Source organism: Cucumis sativus, chromosome 1 (genome assembly GCF_000004075.3).
Source record: "Cucumis sativus cultivar 9930 chromosome 1, Cucumber_9930_V3, whole genome shotgun sequence".
Taxonomy (NCBI): domain Eukaryota; kingdom Viridiplantae; phylum Streptophyta; class Magnoliopsida; order Cucurbitales; family Cucurbitaceae; genus Cucumis; species Cucumis sativus.
The window spans coordinates 6,309,666-6,327,634 of NC_026655.2; the positions used below are offsets into that span (position 1 = coordinate 6,309,666).

At 35.0% G+C, this 17,969-nt stretch overlaps 3 protein-coding genes across 11 annotated transcripts; 1 reads left to right on the forward strand and 2 right to left on the reverse strand.

The window, feature by feature from the left end:
* The first annotated feature begins 1,369 nt into the window (after nt 1-1,369).
* LOC101218390 (50S ribosomal protein L7/L12) lies at nt 1,370-3,378 on the forward strand. Its single transcript, XM_004145082.3, has 2 exons — nt 1,370-1,593; nt 2,359-3,378. Exon 2 carries the CDS (start codon nt 2,449-2,451, stop codon nt 3,091-3,093), a length of 645 nt encoding a protein of 214 aa, XP_004145130.1. The 5' UTR covers nt 1,370-1,593; nt 2,359-2,448; the 3' UTR covers nt 3,094-3,378.
* Nucleotides 3,379-4,103: 725 nt separating this feature from the next.
* On the reverse strand, nt 4,104-11,109 carry LOC101206006 (bifunctional purine biosynthesis protein PurH). 5 transcript variants are annotated; one of them, XM_011654107.2, is made up of 14 exons: nt 10,955-11,104; nt 10,735-10,824; nt 9,437-9,609; nt 9,212-9,335; nt 8,732-8,807; nt 8,412-8,508; nt 7,937-8,039; nt 7,644-7,777; nt 6,945-7,122; nt 6,521-6,675; nt 5,480-5,689; nt 4,866-5,213; nt 4,656-4,782; nt 4,104-4,512 (listed from the first exon to the last, which is right to left on the reverse strand). In XM_011654107.2, the coding sequence occupies exons 3-14, from the start codon at nt 9,545-9,547 to the stop codon at nt 4,361-4,363; spliced, it is 1,815 nt and encodes a 604-aa protein (XP_011652409.1). In that variant the 5' UTR covers nt 9,548-9,609; nt 10,735-10,824; nt 10,955-11,104; the 3' UTR covers nt 4,104-4,360. The 5 variants fall into 5 exon arrangements, with proteins under 5 accessions (XP_011652409.1, XP_031740461.1, XP_031740469.1 ...); XM_031884601.1 differs by having other exon boundaries at nt 4,127-4,512; nt 10,735-10,820; nt 10,955-11,109; XM_031884609.1 differs by having other exon boundaries at nt 4,127-4,512; nt 10,739-10,820.
* A 2,137-nt stretch (nt 11,110-13,246) lies between these two features.
* Nucleotides 13,247-17,668, reverse strand: LOC101216422 (protein FAR1-RELATED SEQUENCE 1). 5 transcript variants are annotated; one of them, XM_011654119.2, is made up of 8 exons: nt 17,521-17,668; nt 14,622-16,905; nt 14,475-14,531; nt 14,316-14,381; nt 14,159-14,239; nt 13,728-13,787; nt 13,546-13,614; nt 13,247-13,425 (listed from the first exon to the last, which is right to left on the reverse strand). In XM_011654119.2, the coding sequence occupies exons 2-8, from the start codon at nt 16,794-16,796 to the stop codon at nt 13,366-13,368; spliced, it is 2,568 nt and encodes an 855-aa protein (XP_011652421.1). In that variant the 5' UTR covers nt 16,797-16,905; nt 17,521-17,668; the 3' UTR covers nt 13,247-13,365. The 5 variants fall into 5 exon arrangements, 3 of the variants coding, with proteins under 3 accessions (XP_011652421.1, XP_011652425.1, XP_031736288.1); XM_011654123.2 differs by having other exon boundaries at nt 14,622-16,900; nt 17,521-17,662; XM_031880428.1 differs by lacking the exon at nt 14,475-14,531 and having other exon boundaries at nt 14,622-16,900; nt 17,521-17,662.
* Nucleotides 17,669-17,969: the final 301 nt, after the last annotated feature.

The window sequence follows — 17,969 nt, forward strand, 5'->3', positions numbered from 1 at the left end:
TCCAAATTAATAACATGAAAGAAAAAGGAAGTTAAACATGTAGCAATCAAAGTCTAAATTGTCACCTATGGAAGCAGGCAAATAAATATAATGAGCATAGGTATGATTGTAATCCATTGTATGTGGGTTTTTTCTCTATAAAAGGAAGTTGGAAGAATTAAATTTGACAAGGGCAACAATTTGTTGGCTCTAAAAGATATATTTTTTTCATCTCCAAATTCAGTCGTAATATTAATATTTGAGAGAATAGTTATATATAATATGTAATATAAGGCAGAAAAAAAAAAATATAGTGTGTGTGTGTGTTGTGAAAGGAAGTGCAAAGTGGAAAGTGGGTTAAAGTAATTTAGTGTAAGGTCATCGATTTGATAAAGTTAAAAGGAAAATGAATAATATAATAGACATCGGTAGAATCAATAACACCTAATTGTAGTCATCTTGTCTACCGTTTTTGGAAAATGCGCCTCTTTCTTTGCATTTACCAATTCCCTCTTTCTCTCTCTTTCTCTTTCTCTTCTTTCTAATAATAATGTATTCAATTAATATCTAATAGAGAATTTAAATTCATATAATTAATTATTAATAATGAATTGTTATGGATGACATGACAAACAAATAAAATTAATATTTTTGGTTACTATTATTTAATGTTTTCCTTCCATCTAATTCGAGAAATCAGATTCTCTTAAGTTTTTTTAATACAAAACAGATTTGTAGTTATTACGTATGATTCTGTTTTAAAATGTACAATATATTATTATTATTACTGTTTCTGTTACATTTATTCCATCAATATAAGTCGTACCTGCAGATTAAAAGCACAACCTCTATTTTAATGACTTTTTAATTTAATTAATGTTACTCAATTTTTTTTTTCTATAACAAATGTGAACGTAGTTTTTTAAAATTCAATTGTTATGGTTTTATCGTGCATCTTATAATTAAAATATTTAAACTCTATAGATATTTCTATATATGTCATACACTTTTTCACTTAGCTCTATGTTTGGTTAAAATTAAATTTATGGATCTTACAACTAGAAACTTTAGATCTCAAATTTTCATCTATCATAAGTTCAACTTTCAGACGTCCTTTCACCTGATTGAATTTTATTTTGGCCAAGAATGTCTCCATATAGCTTAGAAATCAATATGACAAAAAAAGAAAGAAGTATCTTAGAGCTTCAAACTCTTTCATGATTTCACAAAATTTGTTGGGCTTTGGCCTTTTGGGGCCAAATGCAGGTTAGTTCGTGAGGAGATTGCCAAAACCTGGGCCGGGTTTGGGCCCCAGCCACGACTTGATGGGCCAACCGTCACTATGTAAGCCTAGCCCATTTCTTATCTTTAGCCCAGCTCTTTAGCTTTGGGAGCCCTAATTTCACACTGCCTTTGATCGGCAGTACTGTCTCTCCGGAACTCACTCATCTCCCTTTCTCGACGACGTTGAAGCTTCTTCAGCTATTGTCGCTGGCAATCCACTAATCCTCAGGGCTTACTGTAAACTACCACGCTCCCTGCTTCAGCGTTTCGCTCTCGTTTCTGGGTCGCATTCATTCTTCCTCCCTCAGCGCTTAATTCTCGTCTCTCAGCGTGAGTTTTTATGTTCTCTTGCTTTATGCGAGTCTGTTATTCGATGTATTGATCTTTGATTCAGTCTTCTTGTGATGTTTTGTTTGTAGTCAATATTGGGTAAGATCAGTGGTTTGAGTGCACTATTTGATTTGTAGCAGTATAGGTTATCTGGTTATCTGTTTTGGTTGTGAATTGTGGCATTTCTCCTTTGATTTGTGATTATCGAATTCTTCTTATCTGATAGTGTAGAAAAAATGGTTCTTCTATGAATTTGAACATTGGTGTTTTTTTCGTAGAGGAATTTGGAGCACTTATTAGTTCATTATAAACATAGTAATATTTGGCTGATATGATATGTCTGTGAGCTCACGACTAACTATAAAGTTGTATAGATAGCTTAAAATAAGCATGCTTAAAGAGTGTTGAAGGCATATGTCAAAATTTTCTGAGTGAAGTTTCTCTCTTCATTTTTCTGGATAATTTGTTTTGGAGTTTTTATTCGTAACTTAAGGCCTAAAAGAAAACTAATTACTTGTTTTCTTGATGCCCCAAGCACATTTTTTTGAATTAAACCCATCTAGGGGCGTGTGTTCGAATTTTTGGTTAAGCTTGATTAAGAAAAGCCTTAAGTTGGGGGTTTAGGGACCTGGGGTGGGCGTGGACTTTGAGAAAAAGAAAAAAGAAATACTTATCTTCTTGACCGGTATCTAGTATATAGCTCTTTGTTCTTAATAGGTGTTTAATGTTGATTAGTTTGTTGACTTAGTTTTCTTTCAAATTCAGGCCACTGAATTGTCCTTGCGAAGTTAAAAAATGGGTTCGATTTAAGTAGATTGCAACTTCAGGGGGAAAGTTAATTTGGTAACTTAAGAAATGCGCTTAGTTTCAAGAATAAGTCATCTTCTACCCAATGTGTTTGCAAACACCATTCGCTCTTCTACAGTTGCCCTCAATCCTCTCAACAGAAATGGATTACATAGAAATTATGCTCAACCTTCTCGGATAGAGGAGGAAGAGGAGGAGGTGGAAATTGATCAGAGAAGGCTTCCAGCTGACTACGATCCTGCTAATTTTGATCCAACAGAGCATCGTAGTCCTCCAACCGATCGGGTTTTTAGGCTAGTGGATGAAATATCTGGACTCACATTAGTTGAAGTGGCTGAAATGTCTTCTATTTTGATGAAAAAATTGGGAATGACAGAGATGCCAGTTGCTGGATATATGAAACCAGGAGCTGTGGGGTTGGCTGGAATGGTGAAGAAGGGGTCATCAGCAACTGCCAAGGAGGAGAAGAAAGCAGAAAAGACTGTTTATGAGTTGAAACTAGAGTCTTACGAAGCGTCTGCAAAGATTAAAATTATCAAGGAGGTAAGAAGTCTCACTGATTTAGGTCTCAAAGAGGCAAAGGATTTAGTGGATAAAGCCCCATCGGTGTTGAAGAAGGGACTATCAAAGGAAGAGGGTGAACAAATAGTTGAAAAGATGAAAGCACTTGGTGCAAAAGTGATCTTGGAATGAATGAATGTATGCTTTTAGTCATCCACTGTCTCCATGTACTTTGTTCTTTGCTTCGTTAGACTCGATGTTTTTTTATAATAACATCTTGCATTTTTCAGTGTCTTGGTTTTCTAGCAAGATAGCATTTACCCATCTTTAAACGAATGCAAGAGGAACGCAACATCTTCTGTTCCATTTCTGTCTTAATAGTCAAACGAAACGACACCTGTATTGCTTCTTTTTCCCTACTTTTTTAAGGGTCGTTTTTTCAGAACTCAAGATGGCTGAAGGTTTCATTTTGAAATATTTGGATTAGATTGTGTTTGTTAGGCATTTTCTTTTAATTTTGTTAAAAGGTAGTGAGGATGTTAATGGGATTTCTTCTTCTTTTAAACATCTATTCAATTTTTGGCATAGAACTTAGGTTTCATACAAATATTATGTTAGGAGAAATTCTCAATGAAAACATAAAAAGAGTAATCTCTAAAGACTATTGGAAAGGGTTTATTAAATAAACAAGATCTAAATTTTATTTCAATTTCGTTACCATTCGGATTGAGGGATGTGATTAATTGATTAGATTAGATTTAAGCTTAAATTCAAGATTCTAAGCAGTTTGGGTATATGTGATTTTTTTAAAAATGAATAGGTCAAAAAGCTATTACACATTGAACTCAAAATTCAATTGAAACTCAAATTTAAGACCTCATACTTGAAGAAAAGAAAAAAGCACAGATTCTTTTTTTATGGACTAAATAGCAATCACTAACAATCTAAATATCAAAAATTAGTTTTACGAGTTTCGTTCAAAGTATTTATCTACTCTACCATTATTCTTAAACGTGGTTAATAAGATGAAAACAATGATTAAGTAAATCTAACACGCACCTAACCACCATACTCCACTTTTTAATCACAAACAATTTCCCTTTAGGAAATATGTACTTTTAAGAAAGGAAAATGACAAGATGTTTCAATCGAATGGCAACCTGAATGCAGTTTTTTTCTTAGAGTGAAAGGGGGCAGCAATCTGGAAACAAACAGCAGTCCTGGATTGAGAACAATAACTTGAAAGTATTCAGAGGTGTTTCATTATTATTGAAAGTTATAGGATTACATGTTAACCTACTTCAAGCGACGACTTGAATTCACTTATTTTACACCCACGTCAAACCTCTGCATTAAGATCTAGAGAAAAAAACACATCTTCATTTTTGTGGTGTCCCAGCCAAGCTTTAAAAGATTTCAGGGGATGACGAAGAATCAGGGAACACAAGCATCTCCAATGTCAATGCCTGAAATGTCTCACGTTGGTGAAGACGAGAGACACGCCGTACTTGTTGCAGCAGTCAATGGCATCAGGATCTCGGATGCTGCCCCCTGGCTCTGCAATAATACCTACTCCACTTTGGCATGCTTCTTCCACTGCGTCATTCCAAGCTGCGAACCAAAGTTGCAAGCACATAAGAACAGATTCACTATTACTAATAGAACGTTACTATTACTGTCATACCACACATGTAGCAGATTGGAGGTGTAACATTAAGAACTTTAAAACTAATAATTTGATTTCCAGAATTTACCAAATGGGAAGAATGCATCACTAGCCAAAGCAGCTCCTTTGACCTCATCCCCTGCTTTCCTCAAGGCTATCCGCAAACTCTCAAGACGATTTGGTTGCCCGCTTCCCATACCCAACATACAGTTATTCTGCCAAAAAAAAGTTGGCATCAGAAATATTCCAACAGAAAACAAACATGTCAAGAAATATTCAGAGTTAGAATTATACTAACCTTTGCTATCACAATGGCATTGCTCTTAACATGTTTAACACATAGCCACGCAAACTCTGCATCCCGAAGCTCGTTTTCTTGAGGAGCCTTTCCAGAAACTACGTTAAATTTTATATCTTGTGGAACCAAGTCATCAGAATCCTGTGCTAACCATCCACCACCAACTTGCCTGAGTGATAGCTTTCCTTTCTCGTTTTTGCCTGCCTCGAGAATTCGTAACGTCTTCGATTTCCCACGCAAGATCTCAAGCCCTTTCTCTGTGTACTTTGGTGCAACAACAATCTCATAAAACATCCGCGTTTCACCATCTGTTGGGCTTCTGAACTCCCGAAGCTCCCTTGCAAGAGTCTAAATACAGTAAAAGTTTAGCATTGAATCTATTTGGCTTCTCCATTCATCTAATTTATCAAATAGCAACCAAACTTCAATCCATGACAAAAGCACAAATATATCTTGGTAAATGAAAATTTTGTCGGGAAAGTTACCATAGAATTATCAAAGTTTCAAGTCCAATCATTGTCTTAACGATCTCATGTCTTGATAGAGGATTAATTCCTTAAATGAGGCAGAATGCTGGTCTCCAAAACATATTTTAAGGAACAAAAAATACCAACCTCATCAACTTCTATGTTGAAGGCGACAATGCCACCAAATGCACTCACGGGATCCGCTTTCACAGCCAGTCTATATGCTTCCAGAATATCATCACGTGAAGCTACACCACATGGATTAGTGTGCTTCACAATTACACAGGTAGGATTGCTAAACTCTGATACACAATTCCAAGCAGCATCGGCATCCAAGTAGTTATTATATGACATCTCCTGCATAAATCAAAAGTTTCCAAGACAAATGAAACTAAAATGGCATATAAGGTTAAAGAGAATGAAATGTAATGCGGCAGATTCAGATAATCTTATGCCAATTACAATTTTCATATATCAAAGGAACTTTTGAGCAAGAATGAAGGCATGCAATAGAAGGCTAAATAATGTAATATCGCAAATCTCTGTGCATACTTAGGAGATGCCTTACTTTTTGGATATTAATGATGCATTCCCATGATCATCTTGGTAAACAAACAGAGAAGGCTCCACAATGAAATTGAAATAGTTTACATATATTGCCTTCCTGAGTTGAGAAATATTTTTTTGAACAAGAAACAAGCCTCTTCATTAAGACATATGAGACTAATGCTCTAAGTACAAGGAAAACAACAAGCATAAAGCTACGATTCACAAGTACACTTCCAACTATTACTCACAAAATAAAATTTCCTTCTCACTGTAAAGTGGAAACAAATCATATTACTCCTTAAAATTGATAAGATAACTAAGTCTGGTCCATCTTATCTAAGAACTTACTTGGGAAAGCGATCAAGCACAGAAAATCAACCACAATGCAACAACCGACTTCCAATAAATCTTTATCATAATCATAAATTCCAAACATCTCCATGTTCTCATCAGGCCAAGGATTACTGTTATTGTTTTCAGAAAATTTGATGGCACAAACATAATAGATAAAATTAATCCTTTATACCATGGATTTTTGTTAGCATACAAAAATAACTGCAGAAAAGCAACAATTGACAAATGTGTATTTCTTGTAGCTTCAACCCACAAATGAATTGACGAAGAGGGGCACTTGCTCACCTTTCCATGGTGTTGAACTGCTGTAGCAATACCACCAGCATTGACCTCAGAAAGACTCTTATCAACATAAAAGGCAGCCTTCTGATGAGGATTTTCCCCATAGCGAAGAGAACTTTTGAGAGCCAGAGGCACGGTAAAGCTGGGTGGAAATTTATCTACGAACAAACACAGAAAGACTGTTTAATCTAAAATTCCACAAGATTAGCAAAATATTTTTTTAAAATTTTTCATCAAGAATAATTATAATAGTAAAAACAAATATGTGAAATAAAGCAATTTTTTTTTTCTTTTCATAGTTTTGACAAGTGTATGCTTAACTTTATCTTTGGACCAAATGAGAAAATGAATGTGCATAATAAAGCTAAAGATGATTGAACCAATCCTAGTACTTATGCACACAGCATAGATGAAACGTGGAATTTACCTCCAACAGTCTGCTTCCACAGCCATTCTGAGACTGCAGAATCATAAGAGGCTACATGTTGAAATGCCTTCCAAGCAAGCTTCCTGCGAAATTGTTGATCATCTTCACTTCCTTTCAAAAATTCAAGCAGCGCAGGATAGTCTTCAGTATCTACGACCACCAAAACATCCTTGTGATTCTGCATGTGCATGTTCGACCACATATCAATAAAACATCCTAGACAGTAAACTAAAAATAATGATAAATTGTACGGTAATCTAAACCAAAAATTAAAGCATGATATGCATCCTCACATTAGAGAAATGGTCTTTAAGCCATTACGCTAATCTTTTTACTTAAAAAGTTTACGAGTCCTCAAACCCGCTTATACACACCATAAGTAACTTCATAGGATAATATTTAATAGTTAAAATCCACAAAGGGTTTTATTATTTTAGGTGTATGGCCACCATGGATCTGAACTCATTCCTCAAAATTCCTCTAATTTGTTCACACATTCCAATGCCACTAAGCCAAAATGGCTTTGAGCTAGTCCATTAATTTCACTTCCATATTTGTAAGAGAAACCTAGTACCATTTGACAAATCAATAACAAATATCATGTTACTATCCGACTTCCATAGGAAATCGAGAAGAAGCTAATACAAATCCCAAGAAGAACTTTGGCAATAATTTACCCACAGTTCTCCACTTTCCTACCTTTGCAGCAGCTCTGATCATAGCTGGGCCACCAATATCAATGTTCTCGATCCCATCTTCAAAGTTAATTTCTTGAGATGAGGTTACTTTTTCATAGAAGGGATACAAGTTTACCACAACAACATCAAATGTGCCTGCAGAGAAACTATTTTAGAAAACAGGAAGTAAGGCTCTGCAGAAGGCCATGCAATGCAGTTGAAATGCCATTAGAACTTAGGAAGGACCCATATAAGAATTCCAAAGATTGATTGCAAAGATACAATACATGAATAAAACATAAGCATAGAGCTCACCAATTCCATGTTTTTTCAAGGCGTCCATATGATGCCCTTGGTCTCTTCTAGCAAGAATGCCCCCATGTATAGAAGGATGCAAAGTTTTTACACGGCCATCCAGCTGCAACCACAACATAAAATTTATAATTGACATATAAAATGGTCAGCTAAGTCTCCACCTAATTATATGCTAATTTCATACGAGGATAATAGTGAAAAGTCAAACAAGATAAAACTATTCAATAAATGTATAAGATAAGCAAGAGCAGTGACATTTGATTATGTAAAAATATACTGCATCTGCCTCTTAACTTTATACAAGAGTGCTTCAAGAATCTATGCAAAGGAAACTAATGCCAATCTTTCATGCCACATATGACTTTACGTTTTTAGAATCTAAGCAAAATGGTGAACTTCACAGCAATTCATTTCAGGAAGCTTTGGGGAACTTTTTCCATTCAGAATCTGAACAAAGCCGAGAAATGCAACATACCATTTCAGGAAAACACGTAACCTCCTCCACCTTAGTAACATGAACCCCAGAACTTTCCAATGTAGATGCCGTTCCTCCAGTTGAAACAATTGTATAGCTGCAAGTTCATAAGATACATTGTATAATCTATGTTTTCAATGTTTTAAGGCCCAAGGCACAATCTAGAGGAGGTACAAAAAATACTTAGTATGTGTCAAACTCACCAAAAAAAAAAACTATAAGAAAATCCATTGATTACATGTTAATGATTTCAAGATGAGATGATATATCTTTAAGAAAGAACTTAAACCAAATTGCAAAATAAGAAAATAAGAGTTCACCCCAATTCTTGAAGCCCATTTCCTAGAAATGCAAGATTTTTCTTGTCTGACAACGATATCAGAGCTAGTTTTTTCCCTGAAGAACATAATAGCAAACAATTGTTAAATTGATATGCCTAAATTGCTATAAAAAGATCTTATATTAAAAAAATATCAAAGATAGAACTTCCTATGGAACCATAACTGATACAAAAGTGTTTCCACTCGAGTCAAGTTACATCATAAAACCAAAGAAACTGAAACCTAAGCTCCAAATGGAAGAAGAAGAAAAATCTCAGAGTTAATAAATGATAGTAGCCTTGAGTTTTTTAGAGATTAACAACTCAGCTAACTGCCTATCGGAAACAACCAACATTTCCCTTCATGTCTTTCATCCACCAAAGTCGATCTCTCAAGCATACTACTAGCCACATACCAACAAAATTCAAAGCATTCAAAAGAAAATGCAAAGTTCAATATAAAAGAACAAGAGGATATTACCAGAAGCAGATGGTATGGTGAGCTTTGAAGAAAAAGCGATGGTTTCACCATCAGCCATGGCTTTGAGAGTAGAGCACCGCTGCCGTAGCAGAGAATGATGGAGAGAGACGCGTGTGAATAAAGACTGTTAAAAAAAAGGAAGAGTAAAAAACCCAGAATATGGGATTGTTGCTACCAAAATTTAAGCAGAAAATAAAATAGAAAAATTGGTGAATTGCACATTACAATAAGAGGCAAAGGATTGGCTTCCTTAAGAAAAAGCGGAGCACGGGGTTCTCCAGACGAAATAGCAGTGATAGGTGTGGCAGGAGAATGAGCAACAACAGACCTAAACATCACTGTCACTTCTTCGCTTTTGTTGCTTGGTTTCTTGACACCAACTGTTCTCTTCCCTCAGCCTGTCAAACCGCTAGTGTCAGAAACATTATCTCTATACCCCATTACTAATACATAGGCAACAAGTATGAGAGGTTTGGATTATTATTCCTAAAACTCATTCGTCACACCAATTACAATACTCTCCTCTTGTATAAATAGGAGACAAATTAACAACTACAACATACTTAACAAAATACAAATTACTCTGTTTTGAACAAATTGACAACTTTGACAAATAAGTGTAATTCATCATTTGTCTACTTTACGCTTAGACATATCAAGAAAATTCACATAGATATGATGTGGACTGACGTTTGTACCCAACACATGAACCGCAATTTCCAATATATCAACCTAAAAAATAATACCAACACAATCGAACTCATTTTGCCGTCAATATATTACCAATGAGAAATTTATCATCAAAATTGTTTACAGTTTAATAAACCTTGACCAATGAATCATTAACGTTCAGTATCATCCCAATATTTTCAACAATAATTGATAAAAGCCACTTGGCAAGCTTATCCTACAAGTGGAGGTTCATATAAAAATAAACGAACACAAAAAACAGAGAAAAGATTATGTCGAGCTGACACTTATCCAAAAAACTTTAAAATAACTGATATGTGAACGTGGATTAAGATCAAGAAAGAAAGAAAAAACCACCAACCATAGACAGTATTCCACGGAACTGCAGAAAGTTTGAGGTGCAACAAAAGAAGGGGGGGGGGGGGGGGGGGGGGGGGAATTCATCCTTTGACTTCAAACAGAACAGTAATACGCAAGAAAGATAGTGAAAAATAAAAAAAGTTGAGGTGGGGAGGTACAGCATCACTGGAAAATTAGTTGAGTAGTTCATTGTTGTTGTTCTCAGTTCAAAGTTCGCAAATTGGCGTCAATCTTACACAGATTTTTTCAGTCATTCCAGAACACCCACAAACGGGTTTTTTTAGAAATAGTTTTAAAGTCAAATTAGAACGTCATCAATGACCTCCATGATGTTGAATCCTCACCCTTAATTGAACAATAAATAAATAAATTAACAAATCCAAAACACACATACAAAGAACCGCCGAACGAAGAAAGCAAGAACATGGACGAAAATGAGAGAGGGAAATTGAAGATAAAGAATAAAAAATTACCTACAACGTTGAGTTGTGTTGAAACTCTTCCACTGTCTACTTCACTTTCAGTGAGGCGGGGCCGCTGAGTTAGGGTATCTTCAGTACTGCCTACAAAAATGAAGTTTTTATATAAACAGATGATATAAATTTGCCACTTCACGATTTTCAATGTCATTTCAAAATAAACCGATTTTTTTTAATATAAATAATGTAAAAAATAGGGTACACGACTCCGCACACTTGTCAATCCTACGTGGCACTCAGCTGGCGGAGGTGGCATGCTATAGAGGAGAGGGCGCGACTGACTTGCGGCTGAACCCGAGCAAAAAGGCGTCGCTTGCGGCTGAGGATCCACGCTTGGATGGAGATGGAGACGGGAAGTGACCGCCGGCGTCTGCAACTCCTGTACTGAGAAGAAGATCAAAAAACCCCTTGGCATAGATTCTTTTTGCTACGTACCACAAGTATATTTGGGGTTAGAATATTCCATATTTTGTGTAGTACAACAATAGCTATTCAACCTTTCAAATAGTTTGAGATGTAAATCTATACATATTTTAAAAATTTTAGGGTTTTTAATCCATACAAATATTAGTTTATAGTCTAAATTGATTTGAATTTTAGGCCTATATTATGATATTTTAAAATTATTCATTACTCTCATTTTGTAAGTAAAGTGATTAGATGCATTTTTATATGCTCTTCACTGTACAAAAATAATATAAAAGACATTAAAACTAAGTATATGAGATGAATGCATGTTAGAATATATATAAATATATATTTTTTGAAAATTGATGAAAACAATAAATATTTAAATATGTTGATTCTTTATGTATTAAGAGTGTTCATAGAACAAACATAAAAAGGTAATTAACAATTTTTAGAATAATAATTAAGTATGTAATTAAAGTTAGAAAATATGTAAGTATAGCAAATGTTATAAATGATAGACTTCTATTATTAATAACCTCTTGTGATGTTATGGGTTGATGTTTGCAATACGATCTATCAACGATAAACTTATATAATTATCGTCGATAGATTTTACTATATCTATAACTTTTTAAAATGTTGTTATATTTACAAATATTTTAAATCTAATTAGTACGTCTGTGGATTTCTTATATGACTAAACGTAAATAAAAAATGGTTGGGATAATTTAGAAGTGAGGACAAATAATTTTCACATTGAAAGTTGAAATTTGGTATACCAATGGAGACAGCAGCAGCGTGCATGGAGCTCTACAAAAGCTGTTGTTGTTTGTCGTCTTTCGACGGCGGTGGGTAGTTGGGAATGCCATCAACGGTCCCAATTGAAATCAAAATTACCGAAAATGGCCTTTTACATTTTGAATTTCAATAAATGCCAATTATTATTAAAAATAAAATGCTTAAACCCTAATAAACCTTTAACATTAGCCATTAGGTGGGTTTTGAAATAAAATCAATCTTTTTTTTTTCAATTTTATTTTCTTCCATTTTTTAAATCATTTTTCTACAGCCATGTTCAACAATGAAAATCAATTTCATGTTTGGTAACCTAATTTTTATATTAGTCAAGATTAAAAACTTGCCTAGAGTGATTTGAAAATTGGACAATATTTGCTTTATACATTTTATAAGACTCCAATATATGTTATAATAGCCAACATGAGCTTAGCTCAACTGACATGTGTATGTACCTGTGGACAAGAGCTTTCATGTTCAACTTTCACCTTGCATTTATTACAATATCTTTACAAAAAAAAAAGGTTATATTAATTTCTGAACTCAAGTCGATACCATGCCACCAATCAAGCCCCTTACAAGGAAGCTTCCATCAAGGCTAGGTAGCTCGCTTCAAGATGTTTTTCGCTTTCAAGTTAGATGTTTTTTGCTTTCAAGTTGCTTGTCTATCATGATTACGCTTCGTAGCACTATATGTCTTGTTTGGAAGAGCTGATGCCCAAGCTAGAGCCGCTCATAGGATTGAGTGTTTCAAACATGAAAAATCAAAGATGTATAGTGCATTTGTAAATTATATTAGTTTAGACTTTTAAAAATGTCTTGAATATCTTATTTAACACTTCAATCGATCTAAGTTATTTATGTATTTGCCACTTATGTGTTAACTATGTTTTTAGTAATATAACTTAGAGGAGTGCATCATATAAACCCCGACTTTAGAGGTGTTTTTATTCTATACTTTAAATGATTATCTCGAAGAAAACAATTTCTTCCTCTTCCTCGCGGAGAAAACTAGCTCCGTGTCCGGAGACTATGCTTTCACTTTGTCCATACTAATAAATACTTTTTAACGTTGGTGGACACATAACTTTAGCTTGGAAAACGTGTTTGTACTCAACAATCAAACTTGGTAGGACAGTAGATATATTAGACAATAGTCATACAATACCAATTGAGATCCACCATTTTGTTAGACATGCATGAACACTTTTTAATAAACACACAAACGACAAAACTAATAAATGTTGTGAGCAAAATACATCAAACTCTACAATGCTAGTGGAATGATACTCGCGTGACAAGCAAGAAAGAAAGGAATATCACCATCGATTATTAATATGAATATTTGTTCACATTGTGATTACTTACACCAAGATGGTTATTAGTTATTACTACCTTGAATGATTGGCTACAGATTTTTCACTTGAATTGTTTGGATGAAATGCTATGAACCTTCGTGGATCCCGCGGTAGATGGGTTCTGCAAGAGAAGTGCACACATGAACATTAGACCATAACAATCAAGAACAAACCCTTTTAAAAGAAAAGCAATGAAGAGCATATAGCACAGACAGAGAGATGACAGTGGCAATGCTCGTACCATATCTCGCGGACCAACTTGAAGGTCAAAGCAATTTGAAACGATGTTTGGCCTGAAGTTCAAGTGCCCCTACAAGTAGATATTTTGTCCGTGTTCAACTAATAATGTCATTGAAAATGTTGATAGATCATAATTATTATTGTCTATGGAACAGATAAACTTCGAACATCTCTTAAAACTACCTCCATTCTTTGCACTTGGAAACGACTGTCGGTGACGGATGTAATTGAGTTAAATTGTTCCTTCAACAAAAATAAAAGAAAGATTTAGAAGCAGAGATTATAAATGGAAGGAAAGCATCAAAAGAATCAATTACATGCCCTTGTAGGCCACATTGATTTTCGAAACAACCGCCACGACTAATAGCAGTGGAGCTAAAATTTTCCTATTACAACTCAAACAACTATCCTTGTACACATACATTAAATTAGTCTTTCTTGATTGAAACACATGACTACTACTACCATATGGGTATTTGCCGAAAAAAAAGAGATCTGTCTAATTCAAGAACGGTGAAGTCAAAGAGGTAGTACTTTATTGAGGGTCATGTTAAAGATCTCACATTGAAAAGTAGAGTGAGCTCATAATCTTACTTATCAAGATCTTGTCATACCATTCCATGCATTCCATGCATAAGTTGTTGTTGATCGCCAAAACAGCTCTCAAGAGACGGGGCTCTTCTGCTCCTTTGTTCCTAGGAATATAAATCCTAAATTATAAACAATATCAAATATTCTAGATACTCAAAGGGCTAAAAGAGTGAGCCATACTGCCCCTTGTAAACCCTCATGTTCATCAGGGCAGTGAAGAGCTGGTGTTTGTGAATTTGATTGTCCCTGCAAGCAAGAAGTTACAAATGATTAGTCCAATGCAATAATTCAGAACTCATATACGAGCAGGATTCAATGCAAAATTAAAAATAAACTGACCAATTGTTGCCAGCCAAAATGATTGCCGATAGTGACAACATGTGGCTCAAAACGATCCTAAACATGTAGAAGATGAATGCTGAAATGAATGATATTAGAAAATAATGCCATCTACTAAACAATTAAAATGCCTGAAAACTGAATTACCTGTCTGCTTTCGTTGGTGGTTGTATTCTTTTTATGGGCCTTGTTAGTTTTCTTATCCTGGTTTACTTCCTCTGATTCATGACTACTATGCACAACAGGGGATGGTTGGATTGAGCCACTCAAACTCTCACATTTCCTCGAAGCTTCTTCCAAAGCATTGAACGCAACGTTATAACTCTCATGGGATAAAGACCCTTCATCGCTCAATCTAAATGCCTGTTGATAAAGATTGATATACCGTTGAACTCTCGACTCGACATTAGACCCTTTCCTTGTTTTTTGTATACTCTTTGCCTTCCTTGTCCAACGTGTCAATACATATTGGGAAGGAATACTATGTATGCCAGAGATTTGCAGAACAATCATTACATGTCGACAGAGGTAACCATTGAATTCAAATGAACGGCATAAGCAAGAGATATCTGAAGTTGCTTCATTCCACTCCACGAGAAAATCTTGGCTCTCTTCAAAATCTTGAACCCTGAAAACTTTTATCACTCCATCTTCGCTTTCCTTTTTTGGATGACAAGCAACTACTCCTAAAACCTCCACTTGGAATTTTTTAAATACTGTCTGCGTGTATAATGCAGCCATTTGCTTCCCAAAAGGAGATGGAGATTTTAATGCTGGTTGCTTATGAAAAGTTTCAAAATCCGCTTTTCTTTCCTCTTCAAATTTATCTCGTATTAAAGTACTATATCGGTCCAATAATTCTCTAACTGATGTTTTTCTCTGTATGTATTTATCAAGAAAGGAGTTGATACCTTCTGGCCTTTGGCGTGTAGAAATCCCTGCCAAAAAGATGTTTTTCATATATGCAGGTATCCATCGACTGCGATCTGCATACAATGACTTAAACCATGAGTTGTGACTTAGTTCAAATCTGTCAACAAGCGTTTGCCACTGTTTTTCGAACAGTTCAATAGACCAAGACCTGAAAACACACTCATCAAACATCAACATAAAATTTTCATCTTGTCTAATTACATGGCTAAGCCTTTCTGGAATCTTGCCATAAATATCCCACAAACAATAACAATGGCAAGAATCAGGCAATTCCTCTGCAATGGCTTCCTTAAGGGCTTCATCTTGTACAGTAAGGATCACTTTAGGGGAACACTTTTGCATCGCTCTAAGCCATGCCCGCATCAGCCAAGCATAAGTAGACTTCGTCTCATCAGCAACCAATGAGCATCCGAGCAAAACAAACTGAAAATGATGATTAACGCCTATAAAGGGTGCAAATGGTAATCTATACTCATTCTTAATGAATGTGGTGTCAAAGAAAACCACATCCGCAAAACTGGCATAATCAAGTCTGCCTTTTGCATCAACCCAGAGCACATTCCTTAAACTCTGCTTTTCATTCAGGTCAATAGAGTAAAAGAAGTTAGGATTTTCATCTTGCATACAAACAAAATGGTCTAGCATAACTTGAACATCTCCTTCGTCTATAGCCAGATGTTGCAACTTATATACCTGATCAGTGACAGCAACCTTCTGTTTGTTGGCTATTGTACAACCTCCAGACTGTCTGGATTTCATACAAAGCTTACTTTTTCTTCTGGCTCTATTGCCCTGCAAGACATCGGTATTACTGCTACCAACTTCTAAATTCCCGTGACCACGAAAGTAATGGGATTCATTAGGAAAAACTTCATGATTGTGCTCCTTTATGAAACTACGAATTGCCCATCGTCCACTTTGCAATCTCTTGACATGCATACAAGCCTTACAGTCAGTTTTTTCCCAAGAGCGATTGATTCTTCCTCGTTTTTTCTTCCCCGCAACACCCATGCCATTATTTGAATTTGTTACAGGATCTGAAACTTCAACTACACTGGATGATTCCTTCTTAATTCCATATTTAGTACATGCAAATTTTGCATCAATAAACTTTCCAGATATTCTAGACCTTCGACTAGCCTTTGTTATGACAGAAAAACCGATTGATTTGGCATATTCCTTGTAGAATGATAAAGCATTTTCCTTCGATTCAAATTCCATTCCTTCATGAGGCTCTATGATTTTGACAGACCTCGAGTTGAGTGCATTCTGAGAGTATGCTATGTTCATATATTCTGGCATCTCTATACTGACAATTGGTCCTGTTTTATCTCTTTCTACCATGTGAGAAGAACCGTCTATGTCACATTGCGCTGAATTGTTATCCATATTTAGCTCTCACAGCTGCTCAAGATCCATCTTGATGGATAGATCATAAAACTCACAGAAATCTACACTTCCCATTCTTGAGTCTAACTATTTTGAAAATACACCTGAACTAAGATATGATTGGATTTGTTAAAAAAATGAAAATGGAGGCATTTCAAAAGAGTACATGAGTAATTCAGCAATGGGCAACTGGGTCACTTTAATAACAACATACAATGGAAAAAAATTCAAAATTTCACACCAAAAGCCACGAAGAACGTCATCTAGTTGTCCAGAGCTGAAAATGTGAAAGAAAGAAACTTGCAAAGCATCTTGTCACTCACTTAGCTCAAACAAAATTTCCGATAACAAAACATTTTGAAGCATAAACATGAAAATAATTTTAATATGTTTTTGTTTGATAGTGATTTTGAATCAGTTGAAATCATATAAATTTAATCATTCAAAATTAATTTAAGGTTTGATTTTCCACTTTTAAAAACATATTCATACCATTAAAAGCTACAAAAAAAATGTGATTTAACTATTTTAAAATTACTGTTAAACATGAGTTTCTAATTAGTCAGTGTAAACTTAGAAGAGAAAAATACACAAGCTAGAGGTACAAAGAGCATAAGAAATGAAGTAATAGGAAGTAGCAGGTGAGGAGATTAATCACTAGTAATTTATCCAGAAACTGAAAATGATGGTAACGAAGATAAAATCAGTTCTTAGAGAAACTCACAACTGATTTTATTGGTTACTCGAAAGCTCAAAGGAAGGTAGTGTGGTTTCGGAGCGAGTATAGTAATTCCCAATTCGCAGATTTGGATACTAGGGCACGAAAGACAATAAAATACTCGCATTTGGAACTTTTCCATACTCGCCTTGAAGCACCATTGGCCCAAAAGGTTATTTATTTGGGCCTACTACTTCAAGATAGGAACATACTATAAGCTTAATTCAAATAATACTTACGTGTGTTCCATGATAAGAGATTTGGATTTAAATTGTTTTCTCTGAAGTTGTAGTACAATATTTTAAAGAAAAATTTGTAGAAAATCCATTTTAATTTATAATAAGCTTCAATTGGAAGTTTTTATGGAAAAAAATACATCATATTTGAACTTTGATTTAGAGTCCACCATTCTCTAGTTGATTGAGTAAACATGTGGTATATGACTTTTGCAGTGT

Bases quoted from the DNA above. Each gene is read 5' to 3' on its own strand.
- LOC101216422 (XM_011654119.2), bottom strand. From the start codon at position 16,796: ATGGATAACAATTCAGCGCAATGTGACATAGACGGTTCTTCTCACATG. The intron at 14,532-14,621 runs GTAATTCAGTTT...CTACATGTTTAG, and splicing joins CCACCAACGAAAGCAGACAG to GATCGTTTTGAGCCACATGT. The intron at 14,382-14,474 runs GTCAGTTTATTT...TCTTGCTTGCAG, and splicing joins ATTTTGGCTGGCAACAATTG to GGACAATCAAATTCACAAAC.
- LOC101218390 (XM_004145082.3), top strand. From the start codon at position 2,449: ATGCGCTTAGTTTCAAGAATAAGTCATCTTCTACCCAATGTGTTTGCA.
- LOC101206006 (XM_011654107.2), bottom strand. From the start codon at position 9,547: ATGTTTAGGTCTGTTGTTGCTCATTCTCCTGCCACACCTATCACTGCT. The intron at 9,336-9,436 runs GTAATGTGCAAT...TTTTTTTAACAG, and splicing joins CCAATCCTTTGCCTCTTATT to TCTTTATTCACACGCGTCTC. The intron at 8,808-9,211 runs GTAATATCCTCT...TATGTTCTTCAG, and splicing joins CACCATACCATCTGCTTCTG to GGAAAAAACTAGCTCTGATA.